The sequence below is a fragment of the Ips typographus genome, linkage group LG11 (assembly GCF_016097725.1).
Source record: "Ips typographus isolate SLU linkage group LG11, UJ_Ityp_2.0, whole genome shotgun sequence".
Lineage (NCBI taxonomy): Eukaryota > Metazoa > Arthropoda > Insecta > Coleoptera > Curculionidae > Ips > Ips typographus.
The window spans coordinates 9912027-9936806 of record NC_138432.1 but is presented as its reverse complement, the minus strand read 5'-3'; the positions used below and the strand labels follow the sequence as shown (position 1 = coordinate 9936806).

Below are 24780 nucleotides of genomic sequence, written 5' to 3'. Positions count from 1 at the left end.
AGCATACATTAACATTAAAAAATCGCTCGGCTATCCGCACCTTTAATTGTGTGTACGGCTTGTTCTTACACAACGTGACGTAACCGTGTAAAAGCGTTTTGACAGCCCACCGGTGGGCTTCTGATCTGGTTTGTCTAGTCCAGATTTGCACACAATGCTCCACTTCTTTTCGGGTATATAAAGATCAATCGCGGTCAGGATCAACATTGCAGTCTGCAAGTCAAATCATACCGACCACACCTCGCTCACATCACAGCCATGGCATTCAGAGTAAGTAGACTTGTAACGAAGAAAAAACAAATTCTTAATCTGAAAAATAGTTTGTCGCCCTTGCCACCCTTTTTGCCTACGCCAATGCGGGTTTTGCTGCTCCACTGGCTTACGCTGCTGGTCCTTTGACCTACGCCACCCCCGTAGCCAAAGCTGTGTTGCCAGCTCCTGTGGCTTATGCCGCCCCAGTGGCTAAAGCTGTAGTGGCTGCCCCCGCTGAAGACTACGACCCCAACCCCCAATACAGCTACGGTTACGACATCCAAGATGGCCTTACCGGAGACAGCAAAAGCCAAACTGAAACCAGAAGCGGTGATGTTGTACAAGGCAGCTACTCGCTTACTGATGCTGACGGTTTGTTTTTACTAAATAATTTTGACCCTTATTTAACTGTAACTTAATTAACCAGGTCTCAGAAGGACCGTAGACTACACCGCCGACCCTGTTCACGGATTCAACGCCGTCGTTCGTCGTGAACCTCTTGCCGTTAAAGCCGTAGCTGCCCCAGCTATTGCTAAAGTTGCTGCTCCTGTTGCTTATGCTGCCCCTGTTGCCAAACTAGCCGCTCCAGTTGCTTACCCTTCCCCTTATACTTTGTCTGCCCCAGTTGCTAGAGTAGCTGCTCCCTTGGCTTATGCTTCCCCTTACGGTCTTCAAGCTAGAGTTGCCTACGCTGCCCCCACTGCCTACTCCATCCAACATTAAGACGATTGTTAGTTCAATTTAGTGATATTGTAAATACTATTTATTTTTACGACAATGAATAAATACCCTGACTGAATCTGAGCAAATTTATTGTTTTTATGTCATCCAGAAAGTGTGGATAAAGCACCACAAAGGTATAGTTTTCCTGTTAAGGCTACATGTAAATCCCAATACAGTGGGTAATTAGTTTGTAAGAACGAATGAATGAGTGGTTATAGTGTTCAAACTGAGGGCATTATAAGCGGGCGTTTTCATCATCTCTCTAACGCCCTTGGTACATAAATTAGCTATTTAATGCTATTTGGGACTCTTCTTTCAATCTTTCTGTGAGAAGAGTGTGGTTAAACTGAGGTGGTTAAAGTGATTGCACACGTATTCACACTTTAGTCTCCGTTTCTAATTCAAAGTTTTGCGGCATTCTAAAAAGCCTTATAAAGTCTTGCTTGCAGTTTTCTACTTTGCTGAGGATTTTGGCAAATTGACTTTTGGTGTCTTTTTCCAAAGTGATACATATAAGGCAATTGTCTGTAGTGTCCATTTCACAATGGACGTTAACGTAAGAAAGACGTAAAGTTAATTTTTTCAAACTACTTCATTTAGGTGTGTTTTGAAAAGTGGAAATCTGTAAAACAAAGCGTGTGATTGAAAAAAATTAACTGTTAACTTTCATTGGAAAAGAGGCTTTATTCACAATAGTTGCATAAGAACCAAACAAAAAACGAGTTTCTAAAATTGTACAGGGTCTTTCACTGAGGACTGACCAACTTCCTGTTTCTGACTTCCCTGTATGTAATTAAAAAAACTGAAATAGTCATTTAATTGTAGTTCTTTTATTTCTTAATATTTTATATTAGTTTGTTGTAAAATTGTAAAACATGTCTTATATTCTACCCTCATTTGTTTATGGCTATGATTCCAGAGTTATAATTAATAAATGGTCCTCTCTATAATTTTTTTTTTATCAATGGTCAAGGTTTGTCAAAAAACAAATTTCAAAAAATTATTAAAATTTTTATTTTTTTTGTTAAAATATTTAAAAAATATACCTGGTGATCCATTAGAAAAAACACCATTATTGGCTGTAGCTCTTCAATTTGAAGATTAGAAATATTTTGGTACTCATTTTTTGATTAAACTTTTTAAACTACATCAAATACTGTTCTCGCGGAGTGAGTTTACCCGTGCGTCACAAAGGCTACGTCATTTATAATCATATGAATCAAATCAAGTTTTCGTCAACAAACCTGTTGTGTTCATATTATAGAAAAGGGCGTGTCTAAAGCTTCGTCACGTTTAAAATTTTGCGTGTATTGTCAGTCAGAAAGTAGAGATCTTTGGCTGCAAATTTGCACTAAAACAACCTTATACCAAAGCAAATCAAAAATATCTTGACCGAAATAACATTTTTTATTTATGAGAAGTCACCGTTTGGATCATAGAATTCCGTCTAAATTTGAAACCTAATTTATTTACCAAAATTCGCAGAGATGTATCACCAATATGTAGTATTTCTTTAACTTTAAGCTCTTGATTTAGGTTCTGGATGGTTACATGTTTCTCTAAAATAAATACAACAAATTAAAAATTTAATAAGACATTCTGAGTGATGCTGTAGTATCTCATATCTCATTTTCAGGTTGCAATCCACTAATTTTATTTTAAACCCGCTGGAAAACATTTTAGACGATTATTTTATTTTTTCTATGAGTTTATTATTAATATGTTTGAAGAAATTTTTATGAAAAATCTATAATGCAACCCAAAAATCTCAGTATCTGGAAACAATGAAAGGTTAATAGATGTTTCTTACAAAAGTAGATATATTTTACTATTATTAACATACTATCGTTGTACATATCATATAATGTATTTCGAACATCCATTTTAATGCTTTCAGATAAATCAGTGGTCTTGACCCATCGATAACGCCTCGATTTAGGTTTTCTAGGTGAGGAAATCACAAGATTACTTGCTTGCTTTTCTCGAATCGAATAAACAGTTTTGCGGAAAATTTTCAAAGCAGCTGCAACCTTCTAGTATCAAAAAATACATCAGTAAGAATATGTAAGGTCTTAAAATTTCTTATTTTCTTCCTGAACAGATGATAAAGCTTCTAAAGGTCCTCCATTAGTTTTTTCCAATTCAAAATATTCACAAAGGTTAAGAATTAAGAACTGCTGGGCTTGTCTGTAGAGAATTTTTCCAGGCTTTTCTAAAAAAATACTGTAATAGTAAGTAATTCCGAATTTACGAAAAACCAAATGGCTAAATAAAAATCATAATAGACACTCCCACTTTTTTTTCAAAACAGGTTAGTAATTGTGCCAATTTTGGTTAGATCGTGACAGCCGACATAAAAAAAATAAAAATATTAATAATAATATTATGAAAGTACTTACAGTATGTTAAAAGCGTAGAAACAATAGCTCTTAAAAGAACTGTGGTGGTGTGGTAAATAGAAAACTTTATAAATGATTAACAACACAAAGAAACGGAAAAGAATTAATAGTAAACAAATCAAATAAATTTCGATGGTTGTCAAACTGACAATGACTGAAATAGAAGCGCTAATCAGTAAATGTTTTTTTGGAAGACATTCACTTAGATATTTACCCTTTCTGAAAGTGAACAATAGACAAGGATGAAGTCAATAATGCATGTCTACTTCTAAATCACAGGGGGATGACGCACGGGTAAACTCAGACCGCGAGAACTAGTAGCTATCTCAGTTACTTTAATTACATACAGGGAGGTCCAAAAAGAGGGGTTCGTCAGTCCCCAGTGAAAAACCCTGTACAAGTTCTTTTTTAATATGTTTTCCTCACAAGATTGACAACCCTTGTAACTTTGAAACAGTAACGTTGTTTGCACAAAAATCTGTATCGACCTATTAAAAATTGCAATCCAATTTAATTGATTTTTGATCCCTTCAAGTTAAATTTTACTGTAAGATTACTAGAGTTTGGTTTATTACTTTTGTATTATTTTTATTTATTCAACTATAATATTGATTAAATTCAGAGATTGATTGAATGAATTCAAGATTGCACGAACGTTTGCAAGAACCAATGCAATCTTTCTATATTGCTTACGAGAATGTCTTTTAGTAAACAAATTTGCGGTATATCTTGTATTATTTGGCAAAAAAAAAACTAAAAAGCTTGATCAGTTATGGCTTTTATTCATCCTGGATGCAAAAAAAATAAATAACAAATTTATTTACATTATCACTAACTTTAGCTAATAAGTCTTAATGTTGGATGGAGTAGGCAGTGGGGGCAGCGTAGGCAACTCTAGCTTGGAGACCGTAAGGAGAAGCGTAGGCAAGGGGAGAAGCTACTCTAGCAACTGGGGCAGACAAAGTATAAGGGGAAGGGTAAGCAACTGGAGCGGCTAGTTTAGCAACAGGGGCGGCATAAGCAACAGGAGCAGCAACTTTAGCAATGGCTGGGGCGGCTACGGCTTTAACGGCAAGAGGTTCACGACGAACGACGGCGTTAAATCCGTGAACAGGGTCGGCGGTGTAATCTACGGTCCTTCTGAGACCTGGTTAATTAAGTTACAGTTAAATAAGGGTCAAAATTATTTAGTAAAAACAAACCGTCAGCATCAGTAAGCGAGTAGCTGCCTTGTACAACATCACCGCTTCTGGTTTCAGTTTGGCTTTTGCTGTCTCCGGTAAGGCCATCTTGGATGTCGTAACCGTAGCTGTATTGGGGGTTGGGGTCGTAGTCTTCAGCGGGGGCAGCCACTACAGCTTTGGCCACTGGGGCGGCATAAGCCACAGGAGCTGGCAACACAGCTTTGGCTACGGGGGCGGCGTAGGTCAAAGGACCAGCAGCGTAAGCCAATGGGGCAGCAAAACCCGCATTGGCGTAGGCAAAAAGTGCAGCGAGGGCAACGAACTATTTGTCCAAATTAGGGTTTGCTTTCAATTTTTTTCAGTATACTTACTCTGAATGCCATGACTGGTGATGTGAGCGAGGTGTGGTCGGTGTGATTTGATTTGCGGACTGCGATGTTGATCCTGACCGCGATTGATCTTTATATACCCGAAAAGAAGTGGAGCATTGTGCGCAAATCTGGACTAGAAATACCTGATCAGAAGCCCACTGGTCTGGTGTATAGGTCGATTACATCAACAGAACTTTAATCGAATGTTGAAAGATCAGGAAAAGGATTAACTGATGTTACAAGAATATTTTCTGCAACATGTTGTAGTAATGACTATTATCTTATATTTTGTATGATTTTTAGACTGTTAGAGAGAGGATGCTTATTCCGCCAAACCGAGCTTTCTTCATCTACACTGTTCTGTAGAGTTCTTTACACAGTTTACATACATAAAGAAAAGGTTTTTTAGTAGTTTTTTTATATAAATCTCTTTCATCTTTTCTAGGTTTTTTAAATGACAGTAATTTTAACAGACATAAAAGGGCATTACGTAATCTGTCATTTTGACCCTGTACTAAAAGGGAAATGATTAAGTTCCTGTGCGGTAAAGTCAAAAAAAGGGGCCTTAAGCAAACCGATGAGTTTGCAAAAACATCCTTGCACTTTCAATATACAAGTTTTTGAAGGTCGCTTTGTTTTTTCTCGACCTTGCCCAGTGGCGTACCTGACTTAACCAGGTTGACCAACAGTTCAGTAAAAGGGGCGTGGTGATTGATACGCCACTGTTGGGCTGATTATCGAATTTTTCGGCTCGATGATTATTTCTTGGGTCATTTGATACTGCATTTTGTACGGTCGGTGCAACGATTCAACCTTGACAACAAAACGGCCGTTGTTGTTTATGACGTAATAAAGGCCCATTCACGCACGATACTGTCCGGTTTTCGGGATTTGCTCCACATTAAATCGAATATAAAAGATCAGCCCCTCCGATTCGATATCACAGCAATTCGAACCGTTATCGAATCACTATAGCACCCTCAAATCATCCAAAAATGGCATTCAGGGTAAGTTTTTTCACTGAAAGTGGTTTCAGTTCTAATAGTTTGTTTTGGATAGTTCGTAGCTTTTGCCACCCTTTTGGCCATGGCCAATGCAGGCAATATTCCGGTGACGTATGCTGCCGCCCCCGCATCATTGACCTACGCCGCTCCTCTACAAAAAACTGTAGTAGCCGCTCGTGCTGAAGACTACGACCCCAACCCACAATACAGTTTTGGATACGAAGTGCAAGACAGTTTAACTGGCGATAGCAAAAGCCAAGCTGAAACTAGGAATGGGGACGTCGTACAAGGCTCTTACTCTCTGGTTGAACCTGACGGTTTGTATTCATTTTAATGGTTTAACTGGATTTTAGTGACAACTTTTGTTTGGTTGCAGGTAACAGGAGAATCGTAGACTACACCGCCGACCCAGTCAACGGATTCAACGCGGTGGTACGCAGGGAACCAGGGACAATTGTCGCCAAAGCAGCAGAACCCTACTTAGTAGCCCGTCAAACACCTTCAATTGTTAAAGTGCCTACTCCATACCCCTCTCTAAGGTTTTCTCCAGTGAATGGTCCGGTTTTGTCTGCTCAACCTCAATTCTACCAGCCTAAAGTAGCCTACTTGTAAGACCATTGTAAAACTTGTTATTTATTATCCGTGTACTTGTAAAATATACATTTTTCTCAACTATGATTTTTATTAGATTATTTCCTTCCTATTAATTTTGACCAATCGCTATCAAGAATTAGTATAACAAATGTAAATTTTAAGTGGAAAAATCACTTGTCAACAACTGTCAGCAGTTTTTCCCGAAAAAAAATCGAAAAAATTGCACACTCCTCACAACAACATAAAGAATAGTGTTACCCTTTCTAGCTTGAAAGTTATTGTTCTTATTGTTTTAATTAAAATAAAATGTTTATTTAACTCAGGAAATAATCTTACCAAATATCCCTAGTGCATTTCAAAAACTCGTTTTTCCGAATTTTTCCGGAAAAATTAAATGCACTAGGAATATTACCCCCGAATTAAACATTACAAATCTTAGTGCAAAACTGTACATGTACTAGACATTTTCTGCTTGATATGGTGGAGGAACTATTATCAAGGAGTTCAGTATAAACCTTACCAAACTGCATCAGTGTGACCAAACTGCACCAATAAATTAATATAAAATCTGATATTACCTGATTTGCACTAAAATTTTTCGACATACCGACAGTAGCACTCACGGACCACCACCATCACGAAAATTCACGGCTTACTTGTGCCGGAATCCAGATCAATAGACGTTTTTAGCCCATATATTGTTAAGGGGGTAGCTTAGTGACAGAAGTTTGTTTGGTCAGATATCAACTAAACGACCCCGTTCCAACACCCTCTTCTCTATGATAAATGAAAAACTTGCGATTTAAAATAGTTTAGTCGTTTTTATTATATCAGAATTGTGACTGAATGCCACTCTTGAATACAAACTCATCTCTTGCTCTCTTTATTTACTATAGTTTCTATAACTTAATTATTTAATACAGTAAGTTCCAGCCACTGCTTTTTAAATTTAATACAATAATTATTAAACTATAATAGACAATACTGATCAGAACTAGTTTGATTTGTTTTGCCGGATATTATCCTCGGATTGTCTTAGCAACAGACTTTTAAAGTAATTCAATAGATCCGCTTCATCCATCATTATTGGGTGTCGTGGAACCATATTGCGTCCAAATCGCATAAAATTGGAATTGGCGGTACGACCAAAACGCAAAAAGTTCTCGTGACGTTTGAACAAATTGTCCGAAGTGGGTACTTCCCGCTTGTCTCGCTTCTTTTTACCGCCCCCCTCACCGACGCTCCTGCCGAACCTTAAAAAGGCGGACTGGTCTCTGTGGGTGCGTTCCTGGGGATTACCCGAAAAACTGCAATAAAACAAAAACTTAGCGTTTCGGGTATTAAGTGGTTCAGCCTACAGAATGACCAAAAAATGCGGAGTTGGCCTACCGCATAAAATCCCGTTTACTACGACCGAATCTAATAAAGTGATCGTTTTTCCCTTGCCTTCCAATTCGTGAAGGCCTCAAAGACTGTTTGGGGTCGTACAACGGCTCGGGCTCGCTGTCGTAGCTCCAGGATGGCGTTCTACCGAACCTCAAGTACTTTGCGTCACTTCGCAACGGTCTGTCTAAGTACGGTTCCAAATCCAGGTCTTCCGAAGGAACGAGCACGTCCTGCAAGTCTTCGACGACCACGTCATCAACGAAACAGACGCTTGACTTGAGTAGGAGCAGTGTGAAAAAGATTGTGGAGGGCAGCCCCATTTAGTAGCAATAAAAATCTGAAATTTTGTTCAATTAGTAAGTTATTGCATAACTGGTCCACTAGTGGTGGAACAGAGATGTGACTGTGAGAAGAAACAGTAAAAATGCTTGTTTGACAATCAAAACTCTTCAAGAAGGCTTCACACAGCATTTTTAAGTATTCAAAGACAACAAAAAGCATTCTGACCACAACTTGACACTTAAAGTAGCTTCAGGTAGCGTTTTTGATTGTTCAAAAACATCGACAAACTTTCGGTCTTCAATTTAACAATTTAGGAACAGTGAAATATGCTTGTTTGACAATCAAATCTCTTGAAGAAGACTGCAGACAACATTTTTGACTAGTCAAACAACAACAAAAAGCATTGCTGACATTAAATTGTCAGTTTAAAATTATTAAAAATGCTTCCAGATTTTGTTTTGACTTTTCAAAAACATCAGGAATCTTCTTTGTCTTTAGTTTGGGGATGTAGAAACAAAAAAACGCATTCTGCCGGTGTTTTGATAATGGACAATCTTCAGAAAGCATTATTAAGTAATTAAAGTCGTAGAGAGATATTGTAGCTTCAAATTTGACACTTGAGACATTCGACATGATTCAACCTTCTGCTTCAAGAATCCAAAGTCACTAGAAATGACTCAAACTCATCAAGAAATCTCTAGAAAGCATTTTTGACTGTTGAAAGCCTTCTGTTTTTACTTTGACATTTTAGGAACGACACAAATGCTTTCTTTGACAATCTAAACAAATCAGGAAATTTTTGACTATTTAAACACAGCGAGAAGTATTCTGACTGCAATTTGACACTCTAGAAACATTAAAACTGCTTCCATAACTTTGACAAGTGTTCAGTGTGACAATTCGTCTCAACTCCATATCTTATAACTGTTCAATTACGTTCCACATCTGTACCTTCACAACGCTGTCTAGAAAACATCTCCTGCTCTTATTACTTTCTCTAGTAAAAGTATCAATATAAGAAGCTACTTTATTATTAGACTACCAAATGTTCAAGAAGTTTATAAGTCCTGATGGAATTATTTATCGGTCGTTCAGAAATTCAGGTAAACTTCGGCAAAGCGCGAATGGCGTCTAAATAATTAACTAAGGCGCACAAAAGTGTTTAGCGACGTTTAAAAAGCAGATTACACTTTTAAAGGGTGACATTTTGTTTTTAGGCATCCAAAAAGGTCGAAAAAGATGTAGCTGTTTACTCAAACCCTTCAGTTGGACGATCTCAGAAATGCGTTCTTAAAACGGTAACCAAGTAGGTAGATTGGATCTGGAAATAATCTGATATTTCCATCATATTTGGAACTTCAAAGCTCCAAGAAAATACGGTACGTTATCAGATGTAGATAGGATTTAATCACGCTCTTTTCCATTGGCTCACAAAAGTGAATATATACGTCGTAATAAAATATCCAGGGTGCTCAAAAACGCGAATCCAGTTGCACTTAAACCTATTTATCTTTTTCAGTCTGGAAAAAGAAGGTAAAAACTAAATTTGTTTAGAGTTTAGAGTGAATTTATTCAAAGAGAGGGTAAACAACAGTTAAAATGCAATTAAAACAAGTTTGTAATTTAACAGCATATTGTTTCTTTAGTTAACAAATGTATTTTAGTGGCTAAGTAGGCATATATTAGGTTTATCGACTCCAACAACAAATTCTGGTGGGTAATTGAAAGTCACTTTAGGTTTAAATCGACTTTTAGCTAGTCTGGAGCTTCCAAGCTAATTGGCACTTCTTATTAAACCACAAAGAGCAGTTATGGCATACTAAAGCTAACCGTCTAATGCAAATGTTATCCATGCATTTTAGCATTGAAACTTTTCCACCTGAAACCGCTAATGCATCCGTAAAAGAACCAGTGGCGTTCAAAATGACTTTACACACCCTAACACAAATAAACGAGGAACGTATGGGGGTCGTTACGGAAATAAGACTTTAGCATCAGCATGGACATTTTTCCTTGTTCCGTCTCGGCTTTCAGTCTTCCTTACCTGTCTTGCTGGGTTTTTTAATTAATAGCTTATTTCAGGCTTAAATTAGAAGTCAAACAATAAAAGCGGACTAAAAACTAATTAGAACCGGACTCTTAATTAATCCATAAGGCCGACGCCACTGAGTGATGGTTAATTTTACAAAGAGTGTTTATATCCGGTAAACGTGCACCACATTAAGGGGTAATATAATAAATTCAAGACGCTTTTAAAGACACTTACCGCAAAAGTCACAGCATGATTAATTGCTTAAAGGGGTTGAATTAACCACCCCACAGATTTAAAGGTGGAAAGTCACACATACGTCAGTAAACTGGTTATGAAATTTAATTCGGGACTCGGGATTATATCGAGAGATTGCCGGATTAATCCTGATCTGTCCATAGAGATTTGTGTGGCAATAAATAATATGACGGTTTCTTTTGTCACGGGAGCAAACAGTTTGAATAGATTTAGGGAGGAAACAAACTGAATACGTGAGCGTTTTACTGGGATTCACCAAACTACGTGCGAAGCAATGAAATTATTTGAGCTATTACAGAAAAAAAGTATCAAACTAAGTCCAGTAAAACGAGCCTGTATCACCGAACTTTCTGTATAATGTGGTGAAGGTTGTTAATGCACTTCGATACTTTCTCATATGCATTTCTATACCAGGAACACTTTACCCAAATCTGAAAACAAGTTGAATTTGATAGAAATTAAATTTATTTATAATATACCGCAAACAAACGCACACAACTGTCATTTACGCACGTTCATTCGAAACTGGCGTAATTCGCGTGTAAACACTGCCCCTATTGAAAATTAAACGATGTTGTAATAATAAAAAGCCAAAAGCAAATTTACAATGCGATTATTGCCGTTATTCATTCATTACAATAAAAATTCTGAACCGAAAAAATCACAAATTAAAAATTACACTGCCACTTGAGGAAGCAATTTCAAACTGGTTTCCAACTGAAAATCGGAAATTGTTGGTTTTTATTGGTTGAATCAGCTCACGTGACATTGACATTTCAAGGGTAATAGCCAATAGCTGGACATATTCCTCTGATTATACAAACAACATTGCCAACTCAATAAATGTTGGGTTACCACAAAGAACTTGACACCCTTCGTATGGTGTGTGTGTGTGTGTATAACCGAAACCAGAAATTACACATTAATTATGGATGAAATATTGGAATCTCCGGTTTAATTGTCTCGCTTAGGTTACGCTAATTAAATACAGACAACCGTGGGAGTGGTTAACACGATACTTACCGTAAACTGAAATGATAGTGGCAACACTGCAGTTCAAGTCAAATTGACGTGTCACAAATGGGCTTTTCGGTTGCATCGTAACAACTCATTACCGAGCAAACTGCAATATTACCAGAGAGAGGGGAAATAAGCATATTTCTCGTTAAGGAAGTTTGTCCTAAATCAAATAGTAACAGGCAAAGGGTGTGATTATTTCCCGCTTAAACTCAAATAAGAAATTTCTTGAGTAATAATATACAATAAACGCTTTGAAGATGCGGGTCGTCTTTGTCCTGAGTTTCAACGTATTTTTGCCTTTGATATAATAAGTTCGATTTGTAACAATACATCAGTACGCTTTCGATTGGTTTGCTGTACAGTTGAAGGAAATAAGTGTTTTCCTTAGAAAATTTAAAATAACAGTATAATTCTTTTACAGTTCAGCGCTTATTTTCGTAAATTAAATTCCACCGTTTGCGCTTTAACACCGAATAATCGTTTACAACGGTTTCAGAGGGTAACTGAAAGAATTGACAACGTCGCGTCCTACAATGTCATCAACGTCAACGCAATTGACAGCAGACAAACGAAATTAACAAATATGGCCGCTCGATATTTTTTTTGTGTTTCTGACGCTTTATTTTAGTTTATAATGCGTGTTTTAAATGTTGATTGGTTTCTAAACCATTCATAAAGAAGTCTAAGTGGTTAAATAAGTTGAAAAGTGTTTACATAGTGTTGTTCTAAGGTTTTACGTCGTTTTTCATTTTAAACGTTTTAGTAGTGGTGATCAGTTAGATGTTTTGTCACTTTGTATTTTAAAAATTTGTAGTTCTAACCGTTTATTACAAGGTAAGGCAAAAATCACTCTTTTATCAGTAATTAAATACTGCTTTAAGAATCAAACTGTATTTGTATTGTGTAACTTGGTCAAAATCCCGCTGTCATTTTGATGACGTCATGCGTATGCCCTTATATTTTTTGGGACTGGACTTTTTTGAAATTTTATTAGTTTACAAATTTATAAGTTAATCAGACTGCGATGAGATATTACTTAATGCTTTCAATTAAAAAAAAAACAAATCAATTATGAGGAATTTATTTGGCTATCATCCCGTTAATTAAAGTTGAGTGAGTAAGCAAGTTAATTACGTGTTATATTGAACAAATTAACTTTTAAACGACATTTTTGGAAAATTGTTATCACCAGAAAATATTTATTTACATAAACTCTTTAAAATAACCGAATGAAACTTACCAGTGAAGCAAAGCAAAGAACACAACTTCTTGGACACGTCCAGCAGCAGCTATAGCTACACAGCGACCGAACAGCAACAGGCAAAGAAGAGGACACAGCGACGCGGGAGTTAACTAGGATTTTATCCTAGTCAGAGCGCCTACATGGCCGTCCCCCAGGTGGTGGTAGTGGGGGCAAAATATGCTCTAAATGACCGGTATGTACGTTTAAATTATTGAAAAATGTCGTGAGCCCTTCATCTTATTTTGGTTGAACGCCCACCGTCATCAAAATAGCCGAAAAACAACGTTCTAGTCCATTTGGTTGTAATAATATACAGAGCAACGGTTGGTTAGCGCTAATGGTGTTTTAGGGCCAGACAAACAACTGCAAATGTTTATACTTAAAATTTGGTTTAATTGATGCAAGCATTTTTTAGTTAGTCACAGGAGCAACAATGGAAAACTAGTGTTTTGACAGGTTGTAGCAGTGCTATATATGTTGTATTTTTCTGCGTCACACAGAGCGTTGTTGACGTCGCAATGACGTAATTTGATAGTTGGTCAAATCAGGGTTTTGCCAAATTACGTCAAAAACGCTCCATGGAGCTTGTAAACAATTGGGGCCTTGGAGTTTGACAGGGGTTCCTACAACTATGACAGCGGTGTTGCCAGGTCTTCAACTATTTTTATTATTTTCCGGATTTGTATGCTAGAGCTCTTTTACGTTTTCTTTCATACTAAGTAATAAGTTGCTATTCTTTTACGCCACCCTTTTACTATTATACGGAGTTCGAGGGATATCATACACCGACGTTGTTAGCGTCGTAATAATATATTAAAAACCCCGTCACGCCATCAAGTCCCTACATCAACGATAAATAAGGATTAAGTTATAAAGAAAATGCTTGTGTATCTCGCGTGTCAACGAAGAAATAAAATAAGGCTTTCTTAAGCCATATTTCTCATCAAATCCCGGATACCTAGAGTCAAATAATGAAAAATTCAGTATGTGTTGTTGCTTTAACAATTATCATTAAATATTTCACTGGAGGGATTTATGAGTTTGTTGTAAGGTGACACTGTTTTAATTGACCGTTTGAGGGTAATTTAGTGACGGTTTCTTTGGCGGTAACTTGAAACGGATCGGGCTACAAGAGGACTATAAATTCACAGTTATGCGTGTAAACAGTGTTTAAAGGATAGAACATGATACGCAGGATGGTCAATTAAATTCGATTAGCCAATATTTTGTCATTATGGTGACCGAAACTGCTGCTTAATAACATTCTTTTCTGAGATAAAATTGAAACAATCAAATCACATACAAACTTTGTCATGTTTGAGTGGCTCTTCTTGGAATGTCTTTTCACTAATTTAACGGTCAGATATATGAATGATGTACGCTACCAGAAAGAAAAAGCAGAGACAAAAACTGGTCCTTAAGTTTCGCATAACACCCAAACTTTTGCATTGTAGCTGGACGTTGGAGGGTCTTAAACAATCATTTGCCTTTTACCAGAGACGTCCTAGACTTGCGTGTTTGTTGTGCAAATTAATCGTCCGGACAATTAAATGGACAACTCAAATTTCCAGGGTAAATAGTTAGTAGCCGCCAGAATTGCAAATGTACCAAAATAGAAAAAAAACCCGACTGATGACGAAATTCATGTTTAAAACAACAATGCGTTTGTTTTAGGGGTTTTTATTCAAACTATCCGGTTGTTGCTTAATCTGTATGCTAATATTAGTGAAATGTTTAAAAAATAACCCGTGCGTGTGTTTCACTTTAACAACATTAAAAAAAATATAGTACAAATATTCGAACAGCATCAATGCCAAGTGTAAACGCTTTAACTCTCCGGGACTAGCGTATTATTGGGAACCACATACAAAGTATTACAAGCTGGAATGTCTTTATAACGTTTTTGAAAGTCCTCCATCACCTCCCGGTAAGCGATGCGGTTCTCCTCAATGTAAGGCGCTCTCCACTCCTCCGCAAACAAATTTTCTCTTTTAATTCCGGGCCAGTGGCAGAGGAAAGCATTATCCAGTATCGTGTAATTGTAATCTTGCAAACACATTGCCAAGTTCTAAGACACGTTAGTAAAAATAAACAGTTGTAAAAGCTGGTAAAGACTAACTTGAGTCATTTTGTCCTGCAAACCTTCCCAGGTCAGTTTCTCACTGAACAGTGGGTCTTCATTTGTACCGATGTAAAAAGGCTCCCATCTGTGCAGTTCGTTTATTCGTTTCACAGTTGTAAAAGGCTGGAATAAATTAATTGACAAACAACATAATGTGAGATAAATAGTAGAGTACCTTGACGTCATCATCAACATTATTGCCGTTCATCCAGCTGTCAATCCCTGGAAATCTCTGACAGTGATGACATATCAACTGGTGAAAGTACACTGCCCGGTTGGCTTGTAGCATTTCTTGTAGTTGTTTTTTGGTCTCTGGAATTTCCTCGCCTTTTTCCACTTCAAAGGTAGGCAAAACGAACACTTCTCTAATGCTCGTTTTCTTGAATTGTCGCAACATTTGCAGGAAATTTCTGGCTAAATCTGAAATTCTACTTTTTGCTTTTGGAAATGAGGACAAAAATCAAGAAGCACCTTTACTGGGCATCAATTCCACGTCGGATAGCAGTACGTATTTTGTCAAAGAGGCCGTTCTTGCTACGTTTCTCACCACGTTGATGGGGTAGACAACGGTGTCATCAAAATCTCCCAAAATTGGCACGTTGGCAGAGTCCTGAACAGCGCAGTCACCAGGTCGTCCAAAGTTAATGTCTTTCTTGGAGAAACCAAGGCTTTTGTGGGTTACAATGTGAACAGACACTCGATGCATCTGAGGCTCACAGTAACAAAAATTTGTGATTTGTTCTATGAAGAAGGCGCTGTCCAGATCTGGGACAAACGCCGCCACTGATATTAAGCCATCCCAACGTCTGGAAATTATCCCATAAAAATCCCAATTTAACAGTTGGAAACCACTTACTTTAACAATTCTGGAATGAAATAGGCAAAGTTGGCGGTCATGTGAGTGGCATAGGTTACTTGACTGACCGACTCAGTTGCGTAGGCTTCGGTTATATTATACAATATTCTGTAAGGAGAGGCTTTGTCCAATTCGGGGGGGTAAAACGCTTGTGAGCTTTTATAGATTAAGTCAAAAGGCACGTCATAGTTGAATTTACAGTAGGAATGATTTTGAGGAGCTGGAGTGAAGTCTCTAAGATAGGCTGAAAATTTGTTTAAATGGATGTTTTTAAGTGAATGTTAATAAGCTAAGAGGTTAGCAATGTTCAATGATCAAGTTAGTTGAAAACAAAACAGCTTTTATTGAACAAACTCACTATACATTTAAAAGCTAATTATAGTCAAGGGTAACCTCAGTACCTCCGGGTAACTCATCTGTAGTCTCCTGAACTTCTTCCACAATCACGTCTTCACCAGTCTCCTCATCCTCAATATTGTCTCCAGTTTGACTGACCGATAAGGTCAAATTCTTCTTAACCTTTCGTTGTTCAGGCTGAATTAGATAAACAGACGAAACGTTTATAATTAATTTACCTGCAACAGAAAAGCTCTTTCATCGGCTGTATCGTCAACCTGGACAGTTTGGGAGATCCGCTGTCTGGTGGCCGTCATAAGACAAACTACAACCACGAATGAAATCAGTAGAAACTTGACAAACTTTGATGTACTGAATATCGACATGCTTGAGTTAATTAACTTACGACATTCTCGCTGTAAAATTTCGCCAGCTGACTAACGTGGACCCAATTTTATCTTGTCTAAATCCGATGAGCTGATAAACGTAATGCTTATCAAAATATCAAACATGAATCGGGATTTTAGGCATTATTATTTTTTTAGTTCTGCCTACTATACAGAATTAATAAAAGTTTATTAGATAAGCTGAAAAAGTAGCTAGAGAAGGATTAAAAGTGGAGTTGTTTTGTCAGCAAACAAGAAATTAACCACTACTACAGTTATAGTTAGTCACCAAATTGTGGAAAATAGTATATTACACACCGGGGTGGGAAGAGTTTCATTACTGTCGAGAGATTAGTTAGATAGCCGAGACGCGAAGCGTCGAGGTTTAGCTAGGATCTCGAGACAGGAATGAAACTTCCTACCGAGGTTTGTATACTATTTTATTTACAACCATCATATTTCTATCAAAATTTACAAATCATTGTTTCATTCTGAACATATCTAGAATATTACATTTAACAAAAAACTACCAAGCAGTCATTTTTCTATATGCTTTTCTTCTGCTTTTCTGTTATGCTGTCCCAACGTGCCATGTCTTCTGAAGCTGTTGCAAGTAGTTCACAAACCTCAGTCATTCAGCAGCAAATTAATTTGTCGACCAAAGAGACAACTGTTGGAGACGCCAGTGCTGGTACTGGCCTAAATATTTCTATAAACACTTATAATAATTCAAATGTAACCATTAATTTCAATAAGTAGTTTGTTTTAGTTTAGATCATGTTAATTTTAGTATTGTAATGTATTATAGGCATTACAACCATTAGAATGCATACAATTCGAGTTGTAATCCAGGACATTTTTCTCAATTTATTATTTGCGAACTGAATATCGATCCGACTTTATCTGACATTTAAAAAATTTGATTCAATCATCTTTTTTTTTTTTTAAATATTAACAATCACAATTTTAGAGGGCGGGAAATGAGGGCGGGAAGTGAGGGCGGGAAGTGAGGGCGGGAAGTAGAGGTGCGCAATATGATACTTCCTAACCTTCAATGACGTTAGTAATGACAGCATTACATATATGGTTGTAAATAAAGATATAAGTTTGGCTGGATTAAAAGCTTTTCCAAAACCAGTTAATCAGGCAAAACAAAATAACCCTTCCAACACAATACAGGAAATAATTCATTAAGCTTAATCAGTTTTGATAACTCAGTCACGCCATTTATTATCCAAAAATACCCCCCAATCTCACCCTCATTTCTGGACATACATATGAAAAAAAAATTAACGACTTTCTGTACACAAAAATCATCACTATTTATATCCATACAATAGAAAGGACAAAAATCATAAAATCGTTAATGCGCCTCCCCTAGGGGCGACACACCTCATCCCCACCCTAAAAACTACACCTGGATTTATTTACAGCACCATTTTCCTGTCCCCCACAACCAGGTTAAATCAGTCAACACTACGCTATGCAACGTCCTGACGCTTCATGGTGGTCGTTCCAGAATTATGTAGCTCACGATGGGTCGATGGGATGTATGGCCCAATTCTATGGGGCCATAACTAGGATGACGGAAAACATTTAAATCGGTGAGTGTTACAATTTTTTTGCTATTTGCTACGTAAATTGTGCATGTCCTATAGCCACTTATGATGTACGAACCGGTCCTTACCTCGACGATCAAAATACGACCAGAATTCCCTAGTTTCACGCAAATCAACTATCCCACAGACATGGCGGAGCCCAAAAGCATCGAAGAAGATGCGGAAGTGGGGAACAACAATATTCCCAAACAAAAACCACCACGATGGTTTCAGAGAAGTTTAACGTGGAGAAATTCGTTTTCTGGTATGTTAATGGCCATATTCACCAAATTGTTAGCAAACAATTTGTTAGCTCTACATACATTTCCAGAGTAACAGACTGTTGGAGTTATCAAATTTATAACATATCGGTGAATATGGTGGTAAATGGTGTAATTTGATATTAGCACTGTCTGTTTGGTATCCTGCTCTATCAAATGTAAGTGCAACAGTACAGCAGATATAATCTAGCTTTTTTGACCAATCACAAACTATATAGCCACTGTTTGCTACTGAATGGATCTATCCTTTTCTAATCCTCTGCAATTAAAAAGAAACTGACTGAAAAACGAGATTCAAATTCTAATTAATTAGTAAACAGAATTAGACTGTAACAGGAAGTTTAGAATTTTAACAATTAAACCATCTAACGGGTTATAAAATGACATCGACCGTGAAAACTGTAACTGTAAACACAGAGATCACGCGGATACCATCTAATCTCTGGGATAATGAACAATTTTTCGATCCTAGTAGCGCTCCGTTTATAGATAGACCAACAATGTGCTGTCCTTACTTAATTAGTGCGGTGTAAACATACTTGAAATAACCTTTAATTGTCACAATGATTGCAAATGTCTATCTAGGGCACTGTGGGCAATTTGACGGTTTCTTCTCCATTTTCAGGTGAAAACCCTCTGAAAATGCGTAACGGTATCGGGGATTATTACGCGGACGTTGAACACATTAGAGTGGGGCTGATGCCCTGCCCTAAGAAGCCTAATGGTGCCCCAACAGCAGATGCCGAAGTTCAAACCACTCATTTAGTGCCTTACAGGTGTTTTACACCAACTCTTTCAAGAACATTTTGGACTATTTTTGTTATTTTTTAGGTTGAGGTTTTGGCCGCGTTGCAACTTTAAATTGGGGCCTTCCGAAACTAGTTGTGCCTTAAAATGTCAATGTTGCCTTATGGTTTTAGGCCAGTGGTTGTTATCTCAAGCCGGTTTGACTATTATTCTAGTGATTTGGGCTTTACTGGGCGCCTATGCCTTTTACGTTACCGAAGGTAATAATTGGTTTTTATTGATTTTATGACTAATTTAATCGTAATTATGGTAAATTTGGTTTGCTGTGTGCATTGCGGTACATGGCGTGACCAATGCGAGGTTTCCCAAGGAAACGCAGTCTGTTAAATTGATATTTTTGGTATATGATAGTAAGACAATTGACAAATCTGTACTAGCTGCGTTTACAGCTTCTGGTTTTTTAGGGCCACGTGAACTGAACCAAAGTGAAATATTGGCCAAAATGCAACATGACTTGTCCAAAGACCTAGCCAGTGAACTAAATGAAACGGACAATCGAGTGGACACGTGGCCGGCAACCATTCACAAATACTTTGAAAAACACGAGCTGCTTTTTTTGGAAGCCGTGGGAGCTGGTTATGGTGAAGGTGGTGGCGGTAACATCTGGACTTATCCCGGATGCATTCTGTTCAGTGTGTCACTTCTCACTACTTTAGGTTTGTGTATAGAAACAAATTTGGCAAAATCCTCCAGTCGTTTTTTTTTAGGGTTTGGAGCTCCAGTTCCTAGAACTCCATTAGGACGGGGCGCCGCCGTGCTGTTTGCCTTGGTGGGGATTCCCCTACACTTTCTTCTCGTTTTAAACGTTGGCAATCTGACTGCCGTTCGTTTACAAAAAGGCACCACAGAACAACCGCTTTGGTTGAAGTGGTTCCCCCTGGTGGCGATAGCCGTGTACTACTTGTTAGGCGTGGCTTTGTTTGGGTTTGGGCGTGGTCGCGATCCGGTACACTCGTTCATGTTTCCGTTGGACTTTACTGCGAGTGGCGGTGTTGCCAGTGTACCGGGGATGATACGAATATTCTACGCGTTATACTTGGAAGTGGCAGTCACTTTGGCTGCTCTGATTGTCAGTTTGGTACAAGCATCGGCCGGTAAAGGCATCGTCGATGTAGGATTGAAATGGGGATTGTTAACTAACACTTGAAGCTTTAACAAATTGGAGAATTTACAGAAACATATCATCATCATCTACTGTTTTGACAGTTTTTTTCAATTTGCTGAATTTTGATTATTATATCTATTTATATAGAGCAATATAGGAGAGGATTCTCATATATTATATACTAGATTGCGGTGTGATATATTTTTATGTATTTAGTTGTTAAGGTTAAAAAAACTCGTATTAATTAAACATATATATTGCTTCCTGTTTCAATTAATTTATTACTCTACAAAATCTAGTGTTCAAAATGCTTTGTAGACAAAGCACAAATCTAGCACCAAGAATGGATGGTTGCCTAGCTTCACTGCATATAATATTAACATCCGATATTCTACGGGATGCTCATTAGAGAATGTTAGTCAAAGTATTAAAATTCATATTGGGTGATTGCTAGCGGGCATGTTAACGACTGTTCATGACCGATTTTGCTTTCCACCGCGGTTTAAGGGGTCATTAAGCCATCGGAAATACGGACAATGCTTGCATTATTAATCACATGAATAGTTCTGACCATTTGATCGATTTGTGATGACCGGAGGAGTTTTTGTCCTTCCAATCTGGTTGACTCTCCTTTATACCACCGGTTTGGCAACAACGCCTGTGCTTGACAAGTGACCAAAATTGAGGTTAAACCAAAATGGCCGTCTCTGAGTTTATCTTTCGTTTAACTGTGACTCGCAAAAAAAAATGTTGCATAATTTTTTTATCAATTACAGCTATTATGTTTCCATTCGAATAGAAGTTAATTACTAAATAAGGAAGTTGAATTGAATGGCTATAACAATGGGACAACGAACAATAATCGTGCGAAACCTAAGGAAAATTCGATGTTTCACGTAGATAATTGGATGTATATGGAAAAAACTCGTTTTACATGAACTGAAACATGTATATTACGAAACGTTTGATAAACACGAAAACTCTTTTTCCGTATAAGGAAAGCGACAATTTTATCTAATACAAACATTGACGCGGTTCGAACACGATCGCGGCATTTTCCAACGTCTCCAAACCGGAAAGATTTGCGTGTGTATATTTGTTTAATGAAATAAGGGAGATTAGATTAAAAAAAGTGCAACAAAAATGCAACCCCAAATTCATAAGTGGCCTAGCCGTAGACAGAAAGTTTAAGCAGAACGCGCGTAGCTCAGCATGGACAATTTGGCGTATGTATCCACGGAACCAAACAATGAACGTCCGTTTACAATTTCAAGTAAGTCACAATCTAAACAACATTGCCTATTAACCCTTTATAACTAATTAGGCGGGGGATCTCCAGAATTAAAATCACACCCAGACTTTCTGGTAGCCATCAAGTCAAGGTTTAAACCGTAAGTAGCAAATTTAAAAGTTACTGTTTAACCACCACAAACAAATTTCAGCTCAAAAACATTAATTTACTACAAGAGAACTGCCATTGGTCTAGTCTTATTGTTGCTCCTGTTGCTGATTGGACTGATTACTGTTGTAATACTATGTAAGTTAAATTTTAGTAACTATCTCTGTTCATTAGTTTTTCTAAATAATGTTTGAAACACGTTTTTCAGATACAAAATCAAAACAGTCGAGCCAACTGATGATATGCACTAGCAAAGAATGCATCAGGTCCGCTGCCAACTTAAAATATTCAATGAATTTAAGTGCAAATCCCTGTAACGATTTTTACGATTTCTGTTGTGGCAAATGGTCGCAGGAGCATCCGAATCATGGTTGGTACTCCAGCTTCTCCACTTTTACCACCATTACCGAGAAAATCGTCATCAAAGCCATGAAGGTATTAAGCGAAGATCTTGAACCGGACGAACCGGTCGCTGTAGGTCAAGCTAAATTGTTATTTCAGTCATGTCTATCTACAGGTATTTGCTGGTTAAAGTTCATATCACTTAATCATAATTATGCTTGTAGAATACGCTGACGCGCTAGGGCTACAACCTCTCTACCACTATCTGTCATCTATCGACCTTCCGATAATACCAACCTTCTTCGATCAACGTGATAATAAATTTGACTGGATGAGGACTGAAGTCCTGCTAAAAACCGTATTAGCTATGGACATGTTTATCGGGTTTACTGTTCAACCTAACCTATTTAAAAGGGACCAGAACGTTATTTATTTGGGAATGTTGTTTCAGAGTTGTCCTTTACCCAGGTAAACATTTAAAACCCTTAAGATCAACGCTATTCACTGAATGTTCGTTTAAAGTCCATTTAAAAAGGTGAAAAAACAAGACACAGACGATGACAAAAGTGAAGGGAGAATTTTACGCGCCACCATTCGTACCAACATTATTATTTACGTCACCAAAGTGATCCTGAAGGAGCACAATCACCTGGTCCAAGACAGCCAATTGCAAACCGCCGCCGACGTCATCAACAACATGACATTTTACATGGATGACGTATGCATTTTTAGAAGGTTATTCAATTTGTTTTAACTGGTTGTGATAGTTGACAGACAACTATACGTTATCGGATGGTGCCAACGACGAGGACGAGACAGTTCAACTGTCCGTGGACGAGTTGCAGAGGTTGACAGATAACAATGTTGCAGCATCGTTGCCAAATTTCTGGACTGACTATTTGAACGCTATATTTGACAATACTAACGTTACACTCGATTTTAACTCTGATAAAATCTACACCACCAAAACAGAGTTGGAATATTTGTGGAACGTTTTAGATTACGTTACTAGGTCAGCAGACGTGCTTTGACAGTTGTAGCGCTGAACTAAATTATCGATACATTTTCAGCAACGATATGACAGAAGTGGAATTGTACATGTGGTGGTCAGCGGTATATGCAATGATTGGAAGCACTACAACTGAAATTACCAGCTACATTTACAAGCAAGCGTCAACCTACTATATGGAAACCAAAGCGGATGATACAGAGTTTAGCAGATCGAGGTAAAACACTTTTTTTAGAAATTTTCCTTTAATTTTCTAGTTTACTTTGGTAGGTCATTGGATTGTTGCGAATTGGTGAACAGGTACATGGGTTGGGCGGTCAGTTACGCTTTGTCCGATCGCACTTTTGCCAACTTAACTAAACCAAAAGTACGCTCACATTACAATATTTCCTACTAACACTTCACAAACTCGTAAAACAGGTAGACAAAATGATTAACGACATTAAAAACGCCTTTATCCAACACGTCCAAGGAATCACCTGGATGGACAAAGCTACGAGACAGGTTACGCTTGAAAAAGCCGCTGAAATGCTTAGTTTTGTCGGTTATCCGGACTGGTTATTCAAAGATGGGGCGCTAGACCGGAAATATCAAGGGGTAATTGCTAAAAACTTGTACAAGTACAGTTATTTTTCTGAGACCATGTAAACAGTTGGAAATTAACGAAACGACCTACCTGGACAACATGATGAATATTATAACGCAATACACCAATGATACTTTGACGTCACTACGTCTGACCAATCCCAGAGACTGGACCACGGAACCAATTACGGTCAATGCTTTTAATTCTTTTTCTGATAACGCAATTAGTGAGTAATTTTTTATGTAATGTTTTGAATACAAGTAATTTGTTTGTATACAGATGTTCCTATGGCAATACTGAACTATCCTCTATACGATTTGGGATTAGAGTAAGGCGTTTTATCAACTAACTTTAAAATGGTAATCTAGTTCAATTTATTAGGGTGATGAATTATGGCTCAATTGGGAGTATTTTGGGTCACGAACTCACTCACGGTTTTGACAACTTTGGTACCCATAAGTGCCACCGTCAGAATTATTTCTAAAAAAAATGTTTTTAATTAGGAAGAAAACACGATAAGTTTGGCAACTACGTCCAGTGGTGGTCCAATCAAACTATCGAAACTTTCGAAAACTTGACGCGTTGTTTTGTGGACCAATATGATAACTATACCATAAAGGGCGTGCCTGGACATGTAAGCATTAAACCAAAAACCTCAAAACATTCATTAATTACCATACATACAGGTGAAAGGTAATCTTACTTTGGGGGAAAACTTGGCGGACAATGGAGGTCTCAATCAAGCTTTCTCAGCGTACCAACGTTACAAAAGGCGATACGGTGAAGAACCTAAACTGCCCGGGTTTGAAGATTACACGGGTGATCAAATGTTTTTTATTGCATACGGAAGCGTAAGTATGCTAATTTTATGTTAGTGGCAGTCATTGACTTTTTTTTAAGATCTGGTGCGAGACTGCGTCGCTTACCGACTTGGAGGCTCAATTGGACAGTGACGAACATTGTCCTAACTCTATCAGGGTGGTAGGCACCCTGCAAAACTCCGACGATTTCAGTCGTGCTTTCAATTGTCCTAAAGATAGTTTTATGAACCCTGAAAGGCAAAAATGTAAAATTTGGTAAATAAATTGGGTCCTGTGTATTTTGTTTTTTATCAGTACTGTTACTGAAACCAAAAACTAATATAACAAGTACACGTTTATATCTTGATGGTCGTTGCCACTATAGGCCGCATTCGTTTTCAAGCTCCA

The 24780-nt window shown here is 37.7% G+C and overlaps 6 protein-coding genes and 1 long non-coding RNA gene across 10 annotated transcripts; 3 read left to right on the top strand and 4 right to left on the bottom strand.

Moving 5' to 3' along the window:
* Positions 1–115: 115 nt before the first annotated feature.
* Positions 116–6605, top strand: LOC145736109 (uncharacterized). Its single transcript, XM_081990360.1, has 7 exons — positions 116–270; positions 321–624; positions 680–974; positions 4583–4898; positions 5835–5936; positions 5989–6250; positions 6310–6605. The coding sequence occupies exons 1-7, from the start codon at positions 259–261 to the stop codon at positions 6543–6545; spliced, it is 1527 nt and encodes a 508-aa protein (XP_081846486.1). The 5' UTR covers positions 116–258; the 3' UTR covers positions 6546–6605.
* Positions 2776–3683, bottom strand: LOC145735225 (uncharacterized). Its single transcript, XR_014179613.1, has 2 exons — positions 3375–3683; positions 2776–3187 (listed from the first exon to the last, which is right to left on the bottom strand). It is a non-coding gene; the product is annotated as an uncharacterized LOC145735225 (long non-coding RNA).
* LOC145735219 (larval cuticle protein A3A-like) lies at positions 4136–5086 on the bottom strand. The gene is made up of 3 exons (XM_081989035.1): positions 4930–5086; positions 4577–4880; positions 4136–4521 (listed from the first exon to the last, which is right to left on the bottom strand). Exons 1-3 carry the CDS (start codon positions 4939–4941, stop codon positions 4226–4228), a joined length of 612 nt encoding a protein of 203 aa, XP_081845161.1. The 5' UTR covers positions 4942–5086; the 3' UTR covers positions 4136–4225.
* Positions 6606–7328: 723 nt separating the features above from the next.
* FMRFa (FMRFamide related propeptide) lies at positions 7329–12877 on the bottom strand. Of its 3 annotated transcripts, none has more exons than XM_081989265.1 (3): positions 12743–12877; positions 7917–8250; positions 7329–7834 (listed from the first exon to the last, which is right to left on the bottom strand). In XM_081989265.1, the coding sequence occupies exons 2-3, from the start codon at positions 8231–8233 to the stop codon at positions 7522–7524; spliced, it is 630 nt and encodes a 209-aa protein (XP_081845391.1). In that variant the 5' UTR covers positions 8234–8250; positions 12743–12877; the 3' UTR covers positions 7329–7521. The 3 variants fall into 3 exon arrangements, with proteins under 3 accessions (XP_081845391.1, XP_081845393.1, XP_081845392.1); XM_081989267.1 differs by having other exon boundaries at positions 7974–8250; XM_081989266.1 differs by lacking the exon at positions 12743–12877 and adding an exon at positions 10462–10611.
* On the top strand, positions 12800–20499 carry LOC145735383 (potassium channel subfamily K member 2-like). Of its 2 annotated transcripts, XM_081989258.1 has the most exons (7): positions 12800–12938; positions 17879–18049; positions 18104–18308; positions 18950–19100; positions 19156–19331; positions 19536–19787; positions 19839–20499. In XM_081989258.1, the coding sequence occupies exons 3-7, from the start codon at positions 18110–18112 to the stop codon at positions 20276–20278; spliced, it is 1218 nt and encodes a 405-aa protein (XP_081845384.1). In that variant the 5' UTR covers positions 12800–12938; positions 17879–18049; positions 18104–18109; the 3' UTR covers positions 20279–20499. The 2 variants fall into 2 exon arrangements, with proteins under 2 accessions (XP_081845384.1, XP_081845386.1); XM_081989260.1 differs by lacking the exons at positions 12800–12938; positions 18104–18308 and having other exon boundaries at positions 17846–18049.
* On the bottom strand, positions 14410–16513 carry LOC145735378 (beta-1,4-glucuronyltransferase 1-like). The gene is made up of 7 exons (XM_081989254.1): positions 16299–16513; positions 16125–16242; positions 15724–15967; positions 15339–15673; positions 15043–15287; positions 14865–14990; positions 14410–14813 (listed from the first exon to the last, which is right to left on the bottom strand). The coding sequence occupies exons 1-7, from the start codon at positions 16443–16445 to the stop codon at positions 14574–14576; spliced, it is 1455 nt and encodes a 484-aa protein (XP_081845380.1). The 5' UTR covers positions 16446–16513; the 3' UTR covers positions 14410–14573.
* Positions 20500–20966: 467 nt separating the features above from the next.
* On the top strand, positions 20967–24671 carry Nep5 (M13 family metallopeptidase neprilysin 5). Its single transcript, XM_081989248.1, has 16 exons — positions 20967–21509; positions 21561–21627; positions 21679–21773; positions 21844–22152; positions 22202–22445; positions 22500–22695; positions 22745–22989; positions 23048–23203; positions 23257–23353; positions 23407–23583; positions 23639–23798; positions 23852–23900; positions 23954–24021; positions 24076–24206; positions 24259–24423; positions 24473–24671. The coding sequence occupies exons 1-16, from the start codon at positions 21449–21451 to the stop codon at positions 24650–24652; spliced, it is 2400 nt and encodes a 799-aa protein (XP_081845374.1). The 5' UTR covers positions 20967–21448; the 3' UTR covers positions 24653–24671.
* The last annotated feature ends 109 nt before the right edge of the window (positions 24672–24780 follow it).

What these genes read in the sequence shown, in the direction of transcription:
- LOC145735383 (XM_081989258.1), top strand. Translation starts at nt 18,110, where the DNA reads ATGATGTACGAACCGGTCCTTACCTCGACGATCAAAATACGACCAGAA. An exon ending in ACTCATTTAGTGCCTTACAG is followed by an intron (nt 19,101 to 19,155) that starts GTGTTTTACACC and finishes GTTATTTTTTAG; the next exon opens with GTTGAGGTTTTGGCCGCGTT. An exon ending in GTCACTTCTCACTACTTTAG is followed by an intron (nt 19,788 to 19,838) that starts GTTTGTGTATAG and finishes GTTTTTTTTTAG; the next exon opens with GGTTTGGAGCTCCAGTTCCT.
- LOC145735219 (XM_081989035.1), bottom strand. An exon ending in CTCGCTTACTGATGCTGACG is followed by an intron (nt 4,522 to 4,576) that starts GTTTGTTTTTAC and finishes TTAATTAACCAG; the next exon opens with GTCTCAGAAGGACCGTAGAT.
- LOC145735378 (XM_081989254.1), bottom strand. Translation starts at nt 16,445, where the DNA reads ATGTCGATATTCAGTACATCAAAGTTTGTCAAGTTTCTACTGATTTCA. An exon ending in TTCATTCCAGAATTGTTAAA is followed by an intron (nt 15,674 to 15,723) that starts GTAAGTGGTTTC and finishes GATAATTTCCAG; the next exon opens with ACGTTGGGATGGCTTAATAT. An exon ending in TGCAGGACAAAATGACTCAA is followed by an intron (nt 14,814 to 14,864) that starts GTTAGTCTTTAC and finishes AACGTGTCTTAG; the next exon opens with AACTTGGCAATGTGTTTGCA.
- LOC145736109 (XM_081990360.1), top strand. An exon ending in CTCGCTTACTGATGCTGACG is followed by an intron (nt 625 to 679) that starts GTTTGTTTTTAC and finishes TTAATTAACCAG; the next exon opens with GTCTCAGAAGGACCGTAGAC. An exon ending in GCCTACTCCATCCAACATTA is followed by an intron (nt 975 to 4,582) that starts AGACGATTGTTA and finishes ACAAACCGTCAG; the next exon opens with CATCAGTAAGCGAGTAGCTG.
- Nep5 (XM_081989248.1), top strand. Translation starts at nt 21,449, where the DNA reads ATGGACAATTTGGCGTATGTATCCACGGAACCAAACAATGAACGTCCG. An exon ending in CTATACGATTTGGGATTAGA is followed by an intron (nt 23,901 to 23,953) that starts GTAAGGCGTTTT and finishes TCAATTTATTAG; the next exon opens with GGTGATGAATTATGGCTCAA. An exon ending in TTTTTATTGCATACGGAAGC is followed by an intron (nt 24,424 to 24,472) that starts GTAAGTATGCTA and finishes CTTTTTTTTAAG; the next exon opens with ATCTGGTGCGAGACTGCGTC.
- FMRFa (XM_081989265.1), bottom strand. Translation starts at nt 8,233, where the DNA reads ATGGGGCTGCCCTCCACAATCTTTTTCACACTGCTCCTACTCAAGTCA. An exon ending in AGTAAACGGGATTTTATGCG is followed by an intron (nt 7,835 to 7,916) that starts GTAGGCCAACTC and finishes GTTTTATTGCAG; the next exon opens with TTTTTCGGGTAATCCCCAGG.